General features: G+C 41.9%; 1 protein-coding gene across 5 annotated transcripts in view; it reads left to right on the forward strand.

Moving 5' to 3' along the window:
• The window catches only part of TRAF3IP2 (TRAF3 interacting protein 2), a 72,678-nt gene that overhangs the window by 33,464 nt on the left and 24,655 nt on the right, over positions 1 to 14,559 (forward strand). For 4 of the 5 annotated variants that reach the window (XM_037842738.1, XM_037842741.1, XM_037842740.1 and 1 more), the window contains one exon: positions 8,563 to 9,393. In XM_037842738.1, coding sequence (XP_037698666.1) covers positions 8,571 to 9,393 — 823 coding nt within the window. In that variant the 5' untranslated portion in view covers positions 8,563 to 8,570. Of the gene's footprint in view, positions 1 to 6,691; positions 6,774 to 8,562; positions 9,394 to 14,559 lie in introns of all 5 variants that reach the window. The other variant, XM_037842739.1, reaches the window with a different exon arrangement.

Raw genomic sequence — 14,559 nt, forward strand, 5'->3', positions numbered from 1 at the left:
TGAGCACATGGACGTGTGCACACGATGTGTGAGCACATGGGTGTGTGAGCACACGGGTGTGTATACATACATTCCTGAAGATGGGAAGTTATAAACTGGCTGAAGGAGGGTGGCTTTTCATCCACGTGGTGGCCCTTACAGCTGTGCTGGTTTGGCTTGGTTCCCTGATAAGGAGCTGGAATCATGCTCTTTGGGAGTGATGGGGCTGGACTGGAGCCCCCACCCTGCGTGCCCACCTTCTCCCCCTGGCTGGGGTCTTGGCAGCTCCCTCAGCCACGAGGGAAACTTGGCTCTTCTCTGCCCTGTTGTTTTTCTGCACTGAGGGTTCCAAAGTCATTCCTTCTTCCCTGCCCAGGGCCAACAAGTCCCCTGAACTCTTCCTGGTTTGGGCTTACCCTATAACACCCTTGCCTCTTACTGCAATTCATCCTTCTCTTCCAACTGCCCCTTCTCATCTCCAGTAATACATAAAAGCCGCAGTTTAAGTAAGGCTCTCTCCTACACCAATAGAGGGCACGTTTTTTCAAAGTTCCCCCATTTTCCTTGCTTCTCTTCTCTTCTGCTTTGCCTCTCTTCCTTTTTATCTCTTCCTCTCCCCTTCCTGCTTTTCCCTCTTTCTACTTCTTCCCCTTCCTCACTGTGTGGCCTGGACTGAATTAGGGGTCACAGATGTGGCTTAGAGAAACCTTATGTGGAGGGAAAAAAATACATGGGCTGGTTTGAGGTTGTCCTCTAAATGTTTATGACCAACTTTCAATGTGGAGGAGTCAGTCTGTTCCCATCAGTTCGTCTCATCCTCGTTTAATAGCCCCGAGGGGTCCCAGAGAGAACTCCTTCCAAATCAGGTCGGTCAGAGTAGAGTTGTGTCCATGGGCCAGTAAATGTTCCCTGGGCTCCAGGGCTCACCACTGTTTCAAATCCTCTGGCAAACCAAATGGAAGAACTTCTCTGTCTGGGAAATTCTGCAAGTTTACTTGGAAGTATTTGTTCACTGGAGTTTGAATCTGAGCCAAGCAATTCACTCAAAACCAACCTTCCAGTAAGCAAATCACTCTTATAAAAGTTTGCAGTCATTTGGGTGGTAAACAAAGAACATTAATGAGTTTAAAGTTTGTTTTTTTTTAATCCATGACTTTTAGACACATAAAAAAGTTACTCCCTGGGGTATGAAGTAAGACCTTGAGAATCTGTAACTGAAAGTATCTGATCCAAATTAAATCTGAGGATCTTCCTAGTTGTAAATTTATATATTTGTGTGTTTGTTTATTATGACCACCTGAAATATACATGTTGTGTGCCTCTAGGATTCTTCAACCCTATTGAAAAGTCCTAAAAGAATGAAGGTTGACTAAAAGAATGCTTAGAAACAACAACAACAACAACAAAAAAAACACAAGCAGTTGGTGAACACTAAGGCTTGATTATTTGGGAACTGATAATACGGTTTATTAATTACTCAGGCTGCTCATTCCTGCCCTTCCTCTGTTTCTTGCTATGCTATTTGTTTTCTTTCAGGGACATAACACCTTCATTTAATCCCATCCGTCCTTGCCTCAGAGTCATCCCCTGGAAGATATCCCCTCTTTAGATGCATCACCATTTATCATCACCTTTTGTTTGTGCTCTGTCAACCAGTTTTCAATTTATTTTGAATTCAGTTTGTGATTAAAATTTAATGACATCCAATCAAGTGCTTTTCTCAAATCAAGATGCCACTGCAGTCTCATCCACGTCTTCTATTGTAACGGTATGAAGGAAAGCAGCCATAGGTTTCCAGCCTGAACATTCTTTATAGCATATATCCACGCTGCCTTAGCAGCAAGGTGACTGGTTCCAAAATATATTCGCCCCAGCAGCTTCTAGGTTTACAGGGCTTCCCCCATCCTCTTTAGCCACTCCGCCCCCTCTGTTTCCCTCCCAAATAGCTCCATTTACCCTGGGAAAGTTATTTACCCTGCCCTGTGGCAGTCTCCCCATCTGTGAAATGAAACTGAGAATACTACCTATCAAAAATGGTGCTGTGAGGATTAAATACATTAATACAATAAAGGGTTTAGATAAAATTTAACACATAATAAGCACTCTGAATATTAACAATTATTGCTAACAAACAGTGACTTTTCCTAAGTATATCCATTCCATTAAGTTTGGGGTTTGGTTTATCAGCATAATCTATATCAGGGGTTGGTAAATTACAACCCTCAGGCCAAAGGCAGCCCATGGTCTGTTTTTGTACTACCTATTGCTAAAAATAGTGTTTTGTTTTGTTTTTTTTACAGTTTTAAAGAAAACAGCTTAATATGAGACAGACAGCATGTGACCCTCAAAGCCTAAGCTATTCACCATCTGGCCCTTTATAGAAAAAGTTTGCCACCCCCTGATCTATACGGTTTACTAGAAAAAGCCAGATCTGTAAGCTAGGTTTGCCTTCACCAGTTACCTGTCACATTACTTTAGAAAAGCCACTTAATGTGCCTAAGGCTCTAGAATAGGAATAGTTAAGTGGCACCCCTTTCCCCACCTGTCACCCAGGCTAGTTCTAAGAACCAAATGAGATGATGTGTGTTGAATGTTCTCAAATGACTCAGATATGCACATGATGGTGAAAAGATGTGGTCTCCATGATTAAGGTCAGCCAGGTATAAAAACAGTAAACATAGTCTAGAAAAAGAGCCCCACAGCCAAGTTACTTATTGCAGTAGAAATAATGAATAGCAAAGTAGCCATTGTTTTTTGAGAGGTCTGTGTTCAGCACTTTATTTATATATTTTATCCCCACAATACCCCTTTGGGGCAAGGATTCTTATTTTTCCTATTTTTCAGATGAGAAAAGTGAGGCCCAGAGAAGTTAAATAATTTTCTCAAAGTCATATATCCAATTATGCAGAGGGCAGAGAAAAAATTTAAACCTAGAGTGTCTGAAACCAAAGCCTGTACATTTAAGTACTGCATGTTTTCCCACACCCTAGAAATATGTGTTGATTCAGGGTAACCCCATCTGGAAGCCAGAAGCCACTATAACTGTGAATGTGGATGTTAGTTCTGTTCTGTGTGCCTGGAGAGAGATTCATTTCCCACACAGACCAGGATGGGGTCTGATGGACTTGCAGAAACAGAGCTGGGGATGACAAGAGAAAAGGGAGCTTTTGATGAACTATGAGATCAGAAAGGTTGTGTTGTGAAGACTAAGAGAATCTGTTTCAAGAAACTAATAATTTAAGTCAGGATGTGCTGGAGAAAGAAAAGGTTGCTGGAACAGACAAGAGCAAAGTTGTAAAAGTTGGAGGCAGCTCAAGCTGTGTACAGGGAGGAAAAAAGAGAGTAGGTTAGAGCTTGGGAAATTCTGGGAATGGTACAACAAAGGAGCATTGTCACATGGGGAGCCAGGGCTCCCCAACATCTGGCTAAGATGTCGGCAAAATCGAGCTACTTGGGGGTAGAGGAGTTGAGAGAAAGGGCTAAGGTCTGAGGAAGTAGAAAGAAAGCAAAAGAGAGTGACAGATTTGGAGAGAGAGAAATGTAGTCAGGCTTGGAAAAAAGGGGGCTGATCAGAAGCCAAAAACTAGAGCCACAAGTCATAATCCAAAGAACAATGGGATTCCAGAGAAGAAAAACTACTGTCTTTTGGGTCACATCAGTACAATTAAGAACCAGACAGGTGTGCACAACTGTTTTGGTCTAATTGTGTGTACCTGGGACTAGCCCTCTGTCCTTAGCTGGTGCCCATCCACTGTTTTCATCCTCTGCTAAATGGTAGTCTTTTAAAAGACAGAATTTCACTCTCTCCTGGGTGGTCTCCAGAGCTTGTCATTCTCACTGGTTCTGTGAACATCAGAATCACTAATGGGACTTTTCCTTCTCTTTAAGAGAATATTTTATTTATTTTTGACTAGATATATACACACATGTGCTTTGAAAATCAAATCTCCCTCCTACCCCTATAGCCAGTCACCCAGCTCCCTTCCCAGAGGCAACCACTGTTCCTAATTTCTTAGGTGATGGCTTATAGAGTCATATGTACACAAAACACACTCTGCACACTGTTCTGCTCTTTACTTATTTATTTTTTACTTAACAATAAATCTTGGAACTTGTTCCACATCAGTTCACCAGAACTTCCTCATTCTTTTTAAAAGATGCAGAGTATTCATTGTTTGATGTGCCCCAGTTATAGACATCAGAACTTTTTTGACATTTGGGTTGTTTCTAGTCTTTGCTGTCATTAACACTGCTGCGTTGCCTATGACCTCTTCATTTCACACAGCATGCACAGATCTATAGAGGCAATTCCTAGAAGTGAAATGACTAGGTCAAAAGGCACAGGCATTTTTAATTCCAACTGTTATTGCCAAATTATACAGATTACACTCCCCTTGGCAAAGTATGAAAGAACCTGTTTACCTGTGAGACTTAAAATGTATATACAGAGAAGTCCTGGTGCCACCTCCCAATCTTTACGGGTGGGGCCTGGGCATCTGTGTTGTGAGCCTCAGAAATAGGTTCCCAGCCAGGGACTTCCTGAGTTTTGTCACTCTCCAGCCTCCCCTTTCCCCAGGGATTTGCCATTTGGCCATTGTCCTTCAGGGGAGCCCCTTAGCAAGCACCCCCCACCCCTTTGCAGGCTTCACTTTCCCACAGGTTTCCTGAGCTCAGCATTCAGGCAGGTGAGCCTGAGACCATCCAGGGCACTGCCAGTGTGAGGGCACCTGGGGGGGGGGGGGTCTTCTCTGTCTCCCCTCCCACTCAGGGGTCATGGCTCTCTCCTCTAGGTCATTGTAAGGAAACGGCTTTTCCACTGCTAGGGACATGTGCACAGACCATGCCAGGGTTACAACCATAAGGACAGCATTTAGAGAAGGCCTGGAATAATACAGGGAAAATGGAAATGGTTAGGAGTGGTGAGATACTGAGAAATTTTTAAAAATGTGTAGTATTCTACAATATTGACATTAAAGCCCCCCAAATAAAGGCACCATCTCTGATAAAAACCACTGATCCGCCTTTGGCCCTCCAGCGTGTGTGCCTAAGTGTTCTCTGTGACACCCTTGAGGGTGGGCAGGGCTGGCTGTGGGAGAGGCTGCTTTGCCAGTTCTGGAGGGGCAATAAGGATGGGCAGGCCTTACACTCTGCTATTCTGGACAGAGCCCTGAAGACACACAGACAGACCAGCTGCCTCCCTGTCTGGAGCAGAATAGCAGATGCTCCCGTGACATAGGCCCAGGCTGATCTCAGGGGCCTGGCACTTAGTGGGCACTTAGTAAATATTTGCAAGAGGAAGAAAAGGAGGAAGGGGGAAGGGGAACTGAAGTGGTATACTTTTCAGAATCCCACCATGGGGCCTGACGGTCTCATTGTCAGTGATCTTTCCTGCTGCACTGATCTGTCCGCTCTCTGAAAAAGGCGTCATTTATTCAGTCATCAAACATTTATTGAGCAGCTACTATGTGCCAGATACAGTTCTACTGGGAATACAGTGCCAGGAATATAGGTATGAACAGAAGAGTGAAAATCATGCACTTGTGAAGTTTAAATTCAGGGGGAGAAAAATACAATGAACAAGTGATTTATTACATATTTGTATTTATAATATTCGTTTGGGTAGCATGTAAGATGATGATAAATATTAGAGTGAAGGTAAAGCAGGGAAGAGATAGAGGGTGAGAAGGGAGTAGTAAACTTTTATTCAGGCAGACCAGGGAGGCCTCACTGAGAAGGTGAGAGCTGATTAAAGATTGGAAGGAGGAAGGAAGCAAACCGTGCAGGTATCTGGGGGAAGAGTGTTCCAAGAAGTGGAAACAGCTAGTGCAAAGGCCCTGAGATAGGGCCTGTGATTTCCTGTATGTCAGATTTCTCTCTTGAGCTGAATTACAAGTAACTTGAAGGTACGAATAATCTTTTATGTGTCTTTAGAAATAATTTTGATTACTTTTAAGAAGCTGTAGTCTTTCACTTTTCACTGTGTACCCTTTTGTACCTCTTGAATTTTGTATCATTTGTAGGTATTACCTATCGTAAAAAAAAAAATTTAATTGCACTTATGTCTCTATCCTTTAGAACGGTGCTGCACAGCACCAAGCTGGACACATGGGAAGGGTCGGTAATTATTTGCTGTTTGAGTGTTTGACAGTGACTTTAAAACATCAGGGTCCATTTTGTTTTTTAAAGATTGCCATTCCCACACCTTTCCTGAGGGTCTGTTCATTGCCACGTCAGCTTGATTTACTATCATCTGAGGGGTCATTTGTTCCTTTTCAAACTAGTGTTACCTGCAGAATTCCCTCTATAAGATGGACTGCAGATTTCCAGTTATAAGAGGTGAACACCCTAGACACTTTTTTATTAGCTTCCTTCGAACTCTTGAAGGCCCTTTAGCTAGAAGAGAATTTGCAACTGTGTTTTCCCTTCCTTCTTCCCTCCCTTCCCTTCCCTTCCTTCCTTCCTTCTTCTTCCTTCCTTCCTTCCTTCTTTTCTTTCCTTCCTTCTTTCTTCTTCTCTCCCTCCCTCCCTCCCCCATCTTCTTTCTTTCTTTTGTAGGGAGGGACTTCTAAGGTATTCACATTTAAAAACCCAAAAAGAATGAAAATGGTTGTTACCTGATGTGAGAGCAGTGACAATGAATCAGATTACAAGAACTTGACACAGTTTAGTCGTCTGTTGGCTCACTTTGTATATCTCTTTGCCCTCCATTCAGGGGTGGGCCTACAGATATGTGCAGGAGACTATCCAACACTCAGCCAGCCCTTCATAAAGACTTTTGTTGCCATGACCAGCTGGTGAGCATTTAAAAATAATTTTTAAAAAGCTGAAATATTTGTGTTTTCAGTAGGTTCTTGTTCACTTCTACAAAGTCTAATCCATTTAGATGATGGGGCCTCTTTTCTGCAGGGCAAAGGGACAAGGGACATACCCAGCCTAGCCAGGAGCCTAGAAAGAAGACAGATGGGGGGGGAAAGATGCACAGAGCTGGGAGGGCAAATCAAGAATTAGAAGCTGAAGGAGTTTTCTCCTGTGCTAGAAAACAGCACAAGAGTTGTTATGCCACAGGTGGGTGAGTTTTGATACCAAGTAGTGGGGAGAGAATGTTAAAGTGTCCATTTGACAGAGAGTGGAGAGGCAAACAGATGGTTAGCATAAATTGGGTAGAAAACTGCTGGGCCCACCTATGATTTTAGGTGGAGCATTTAAAAATGCACAGGCTCATGTTCCCATTGGAATTGGTACAGGGCTCAAGAGAAGGTGAATTCACATTTTTCAAAACTTTTCTTAGGATGACAATTGACATCCACTATGACTTTAGGCAGAGAAAACCCTCAGTAAATGTTTGTGGTTGAAATTCCACATGGATCCCAAGTTGGAATTTAAAAACCAGTCCCCCTTTCTGTCTTTCTCTTGCTCTTGTATTTGAAGTATGCTGTGTATGAGATCTTGTATAGAATAAACCTCTGTTTTCATACTTGTTTTTTCCCACTTTATTTAATTTATTTTTTTTATGAGAAAAGTTGTGGATTTTTCTTTTTTTTCACTCCCTCACTCCCACTACACCTGTTCTGCCTCGGTCTACTTCCTTCCTTCCCCTTGAACCTGGACTTCCTGGGCCATCGTCTCAACAAATCCATTGATAAGGGAAGGCCGGTTTTCTTTCCCATTCTGTTATGTTATTTAAGAGTTCTGTTTTTCTTGATAAAAGCAATATTGCCTTGTCCGTGGGCTAAAGGCTAGTTTAGTTAGCCTTGTAACCAGATCATTGTGGAAACCTTAATTGCAGGCATAGTGCCCAGAAGGAATTAAGTCCTCCAAATAACCTCAAGTTGTTAAGTGGAAAATGTCACTGTGACCTTTTTTCCAATTGTTTTTTAATCCCGGGCTTTCTTTTTGTTTTTTTGTTTTGTTTTGTTTTGTTTTTAACATTTATTTAGTTTTTTAATTAGGTAATAGTCACATGAAAAAAAATTCAGAAAGTTCAAAAGATGAAAACTCCTTTCCACCCCTAATGTACCAACGTACCACACACACGCACACACACATACACAAGCAGATATAAACACACAAACGTATGCATACATATTCCTCCTCTCCGTTTTTTTTTACAGAAAATGACAGCATAGTGTACACATTGTTTGGCACCTTGCTTTTTTATCACTTAACACTATATCTTGGAGATTATTCCCTATCAGTTACTGAGATTTCTTTCACTTTGGATTCTGAACACACACGAAGCAGCCCACATGGTGGTGATTTCTCTTTCCTCAGTACTTGGCAGTTGATTTTCATCTGTGTTTTCCCCCCTGCTGGTGATCAACTTCTACTGCAGGGTGGTCCAATAGCATTTTAAAAAATGCCTTCCAGATAAAAGAATATCATCCTAATAAGCATTAGAGCCTTTGCCTGGAAGATAAGTGAACAACTTAATGTTAATGTAATTGGGACTCCACAAGCACATTGGTGTCACATGACTGTTAATTCAAACCACATTCCGGAAGAGGTGCCTTAAGGTAATGTAAAGTGGGGACTCCAAGAAATAATCTCTCCTCTAAGGCTATGGCATGTTTTCTCTTGTTCCAGAAACTAGAATGAACCGAAGCATTCCTGTGGAGGTCGATGAATCAGAACCATACCCAAGTCAGTTACTGCAAGTAATCCCAGAATATTCCCTGGAAGAAGAACCAGAACCTCCTGCTCCAAATCCAAGGAAGATGACACCCAACAGTTTGTCCACACCCAAGACCCTTCATTGTTCCTCAGGAGACTTTTCTTGGGCTCACCCACCCCTGAAACTTGCAAATCACCAATGGCCCATGTCCCAGCAGGCCACCTGCCTGTGCACTAAAGTCCTGGAGGAGAGTGAAGACAGCTTCTGGAGGAGAAACCCAGACCCAGGCAAAGATTTTCCCTTGGGCTCCTCTGCAGCCAGTGAGCCTGAGTCTGTGGTTGGAGACCTACCCCCAGAGCATCAGTTTTCAGTTATGGAAAAACGTAATCAATGGCTGGGATCTCAGCTTTCAGCAACTTCTCCTGACACTGGCCATGACTCAGACAAATCAGAACAAAGTTTACCTAATGCCTCAGCAGAGTCCTCAGGCAGTAGCCAAGAGATGGTGCAACAGCCCCAGCCCCACAGGAACCGAGCAGCCCCAGATCTGCCTACGGTAGACACTGGGTATGACTCTCAGCCCCTAGATGTTTTGGGCATCAGGCAGCTGGAAAGACCCTTGCCCCTCACCTCTGTGTGCTACCCTCAGGACCTCCCCAGACCTCTCAGGTCCAAGGAGTTCCATCAGTTTGAACCTCAGAGGTATCCAGCGTGTGCACAGATGCTGCCTCCTAACCCTTCCCCACAGGCTCAGTGGAACAATCATTGTTACTTTCCTGGAGGTCCCAACCACCAGGCACCATGTAAGTGACCTTTTCTTCCTCTGGACATTCTGGGCTGGGTAACTGAGTAAACTAGGGCCTTATGTCAGTGCCTCACATCTCCAGACCAGCACAGATGGGTCAGTATGCAGGGAGGGCATTCTGCTTCCCAAAGGGGCTTTCCATGTATGGATGTACTTGTAAGGAGCCTTGGAGGAATGCCTTTTCTTCAGCCCAAAGCCTGATACATTTAGACCTAAGGACTTTAAAGACAAGACAAATCCCTCTGTCCAGGTTAGTTTAACTGAAACCGGCCTAGAGGCAGGGAGATGACTCAAATGACCTCTAGAAAACTGATTTGTTGTCCCAAGTCTTGATCATCTGGCTATTCTCTTCTCTGCCTGCTTCTTCCTCACTTAGGCTTGGTAGAGAAAGGAACCTTCTGTCAAAAAAGTCAGAAGGGGCCCGAGTGTCACAGAGACTCTGGATTTATGCCATTATATGAGGGTCGTGTTGCTCCTATGGTTCTGTTGCTTAAAGCCCTTTGGAGACTTGAGCCATCCGTAGCCACCCCACATTCCAGCCATACCCAACAACTGGCAGTCCCAGGCTTGTCAAGCTGTTTCACATCTCCATGCATTTGTCCAGGCTGTTCCCTTAATCCTGGATGTTCTTCCCCTTCTTGTCCTTTTGATCCAGTTCAATACCTTTTTAACAGCTTTCTTGAGATCTAATTTGCATAACATAAAATTTGTCCTTTACCCATGTTAATGAATTTTTGTATATTTACAGAGCTATGCAACCATCATCATATACATCTTTCAAAGCTTAGCTCAAGTATCCCTCTGGAAACCTCCCCAGATGCCTCGCTCTCCTTCAGGCCCTCTGTCTCCCTTGTGCTCTGCCTCTCTCTGTCTCAGCACCAAATGCCTGTATGCACTTGCAGACTTGTCCTCCTCTCCTTTTGCAAGCTTTTGTACATTAGTGGAGGTGTCTTTCAATCCATGATTCCCCAACATTTAGCACATGCATGACATATACTAGACTCTCAATAAACTATTTATGAATGAATGAATGAATGAATAATATATATTGATTCAGAAATAGTCTCTGAAAGTGGTAAAGTCTTAGAGATAAAAGATCCGTCACAACTCTTGAGGACACTGTAAAGTAACAATAGGGTTTTATAGATGAAATATAGGTTGTAAGATGTGATATTTTTCTTAGCAAATAAGTACTGTACAAAAAGCAGTTCAAATAGTTTAAGAAGAATCTGACCAAAGGTCTGATGCCCAGCCTTTCAAATAAATTACATAAATGACCACAAATGCTGTAATCAACTGCAATTTATGTATTTGTACATAACACACTCTGTATAAAGCATTCTAAAGTAGATGGAGTAATACAGTACTTCATAATTTAAAAAAAAAAAGAGGTAGAGAAAGTTAATTGAGACGATGCTCGGAAGAAACAGGTAAGAATGAGAGTAAGGTCAGGAGTAAGGTCATGAGCTGGGGATGCAGCAGTGCATGGGGAGAGTGGGGCTGGAGAGGGAGAAAGAGGCCCCGAGGCCTAAAACTGGCCCTAGGATATTGGATGTTGGGAAATCATTTGAGGGGTAGGGTAGCATAAAAGCCACCACCTGCTCTGAGTGCCAGGTAATTGGAAAGGTGTGACTATGGAGTTCCTGAGGTGTGAATCACTGAGAACTGAATCTCCGCAAGTCCAGGGCTGTATTTTTTTCTTAGTGATTTCCAGGTTAAAAGGGAATAATTTTGTGAGAAAAAAGCCAAAAACTATTTTGTAACATTCAGTTAATCAGCATTTAAAAAATAATTTTTTTCTGATCATAATAGTAATATTTGTTTACCCCAAAATTGGAATATGCCCAAAAGTTCAAAAAAGAAAATAAAAAGTACCCATATTTCCATCACCCAAATATAATTGCTTCATAGGTTTTTGGCATAGCTACTCCTGGTGTTTTTTTCTTTGCATATATATTTGATGTAAAATTAAAATAATTTCCTGTGTCATTCAGGGTACTTTCTACAGCATCATTTTAAAAATGTGGCTTAGTATTTCATTAGCCTGATCTCCCAAATTGCTTTTACCTATTCTGTATTGTTGGACATTTTAAATAGTTTCCAGTTTTTCAATCCAGGAAGCAATGCTATGACATACATCAGGTATGTAAGCTTTTATCTTCATTTCTGATTAATTTTTAGATTATTGTGTAGAAGCGTGAATAGTTAGTCAAAGGCTTTGTGATACGAAGGCCCAAGTAGTTGCCTTTATCCACTAATAGGAGAAAACCTCATCATGATAGACAAAGAAATCATTGACTCAATATTATAATTTGAGAGTCCCAAGAGGATCTTCCCACTTCAAAATATTTTTCCCTGGGAAACCTAAAATGGCATCATTACCAATCCATTCTTAGAAGGTAAGAATTGCCCCCCCCCCAACCCCCTCAGGCTCCTTTAAAATGCAAACACTTCTAACTTGGAACACGTTTAGCCCCTAATACCTCAGGATCCTCTTGCTTTCAAAGGATCCCCTTCCTGCTCTCTATTTATTATTTCTTTCTATTGAAAGGCAGTGGGGGAGACTTAGGACCCTGGGAGTGAAGAAAGGTGATGAAAAGCAGTAAGAAGAAAACTTGGGCAGAAGAAACTAATTCACAGAGGATATACAAGTACCCTATAAGCATATGAAATCAAGCTTAACATCACTAATTTTAAGAAATGCAAATTTTAAAAAAATATCTTTTCCCTGATTAGGTATGCAAAAATAAAAGACCTGGACAACAACCAATATTAATGGAGCTATGGGGAAATGAGATCTCCATATACCTTTGGTAGTAGTGTGAGTTGATACAGTGTTCTGGAAAGCAATTTCACTGTTTATCAAAATTTTAAATGTGTTTCTTCATTGGCCCAGCAATCTCACTGTTGGAATCTGTCCTATAGAAACATTAAATACGCATATAAAAATTACACAGATGAGGTTGTTTACTGAAGCCTTGTTGTATTAGAGTAAAATCGGACACAACTAAAATGGCTATCAGTAAGTAAATTGCAATTTACTTATACAATGAACTATTGGGCCCCTATTACACAGAATAAAATAAACATTCTGGCATAAAAAGAGTAAGTGGAAATGCAAGATGCCTTATTGATCCCCTGTTTATTTTTCTAAAAAACTATATATTTTTGTAGACATCTATAAAAATCTGGAAGGATTACCCCAACTGTTAATAGTGGTTATAGGGGAGAGGGGATAACAAATTGAAAAGAGAAGGGAAGGTTTTCCTTGTAACATTATATACTTTTGTTAAATTTACTAATGCAAACGTGTTACTTTTATAATTTAAGAAAAAGTAATTTAAGAAAAAGTTAAAAAAAAAAAAAAAAAGCAGGGGAAGTGAGAGCGTGTAAGGCAGCCTCCTGGCACACATTCACACGTGCGTGCATTGGCCCTGGCTCCCAAGAGCATCTGATCTCGGAAGAGGCTCAAGGTTTGACCAGTTTTGTTGGGAAACCGGATGCTTATGGTTTTTCTGCAGGGCATTGCAACCTCAGAATACGTGTGAGGCCTCCAACAGGCATGCCTCCCAAGGAGGTCGCTGTGAGGATTAAATGAGATAATGTATTAAAGGCCCGAGGAAAGTGGCTGGCTCTAGAAAGCCCCAACAGTTAGCAGCTCCTGGTAGGTTATTGTTATAACTTAAATGGCTCCTGCGGACCCGCCCAAAGAGTGCCCCTCTGTTTCCACATCCCTCTCCTCTCACTGGCACAGATTTTAAGCATTCAGGGCAGCCGGACAAATGCCTAGTTTCGTGTCAGGGCTATTACTGCACTTAATTGCCAACAGAACCACTTCAAAAGAGCTGTTCACCTAAGGGACACTCGTGCAGTTGGAAACCATGGCTATGTGGTTCTCCTCGGCTTTAGAAGAGCATCACTTTTTTACCCGTTAATGAAAATATAAATAAATAATGGTCGCCATGCAAATGGTATATCTTAGCTTTCTGCTGGTTAAAGCAAAAGTGGTTGCTGGTCACCCCCTTTCATGTTAAAATAAAGGTTTTCAAAGCAGATGAAAAACGAGAAACAGAATAAGCCCGTGTTCCTCTTCCCCACCCAGTGGAAAAGTCTGCCCCTTACCTTCTCAGAACCCAAGGCTTCCAACAAAGACCACCAGAATGGAGAGCATCGCTATGCAGTTAAGGAAGAGCCATGAAGAAGATATATTGGGGGGAAAAAGTTATTAAGTCCAGAGTGTACTTATTTTACTATAAAATTTTTCTTGCTTTCTCTACCAGAGAGACTGAATAAATAAAACTGTGGGCACATGCCTACAATTGCCCATACGGACTTAAAAAGAAAGAGAGATTATTTGGATGCTAGAATGAATGCATGATTCAAAGTAAGGACAAAATAAACCAGATGGAAAAAATGATAAAGGAAGGAGTTGCCTTTCAGAAACCACAGCTGCTCGCAGCTGTGGCAGTTCTGTAAACGGTTTATGTTGGCCATTTTCCCCCCTGGCTAATCTGATTGCATTCTCTCATGATACTTTTTGACAACTTGAAAACCAGATTTTATTTTCTATCTCATGAACTATTTTAATACCATTCTTAATAAGGAAGAAAAATGTTGAATGTTTTGACTGATAAATGGAAAACCTCGTTTAGGATTTGGTTTATAAATTCCCAGGGGTAAAAAACCCAGGAACAGGAAAACCCTGTGTACCCAGGCCAAGAGGGTCAGAAGATTGACTAATGTTGTGCAGTACTGGGCTCCTGTTTGTGTTTGTACAAGATTTGCACTTTTGTTTTTGTGTGTGTACATGATTTACGCTGCCTCAGAACTGAGGAGAAAATGCCATGCTGACACATCATTTGTCTTTCACATCTCCCCCCTTCCATTCTGCATCTCCTCTGCGATAAAATCCCTTGATGGAATTTTAGGCACTGGGGAGAAGCCAGTGGAGGAGATATTTTTACCCAGTGATTCTTAAGTCTACCGTGTAGGTGGCTGCTGGCTCGTAGGCCTTTCCTTCTCAGGCACTAACTAGTGTGGGTTTGTGTTTAAAAACAGACACCTACAGACACTGGATTTTCTCTCTCTCTTTCTCTCTCTCTCTCTTCATTTATTTTGAGCTATTCAAGGGACTGTATCCTATTTATCTTTGCTCACCAAGTGC

The sequence above is a fragment of the Choloepus didactylus genome, chromosome 7 (genome assembly GCF_015220235.1).
Source record: "Choloepus didactylus isolate mChoDid1 chromosome 7, mChoDid1.pri, whole genome shotgun sequence".
NCBI lineage: Eukaryota > Metazoa > Chordata > Mammalia > Pilosa > Megalonychidae > Choloepus > Choloepus didactylus.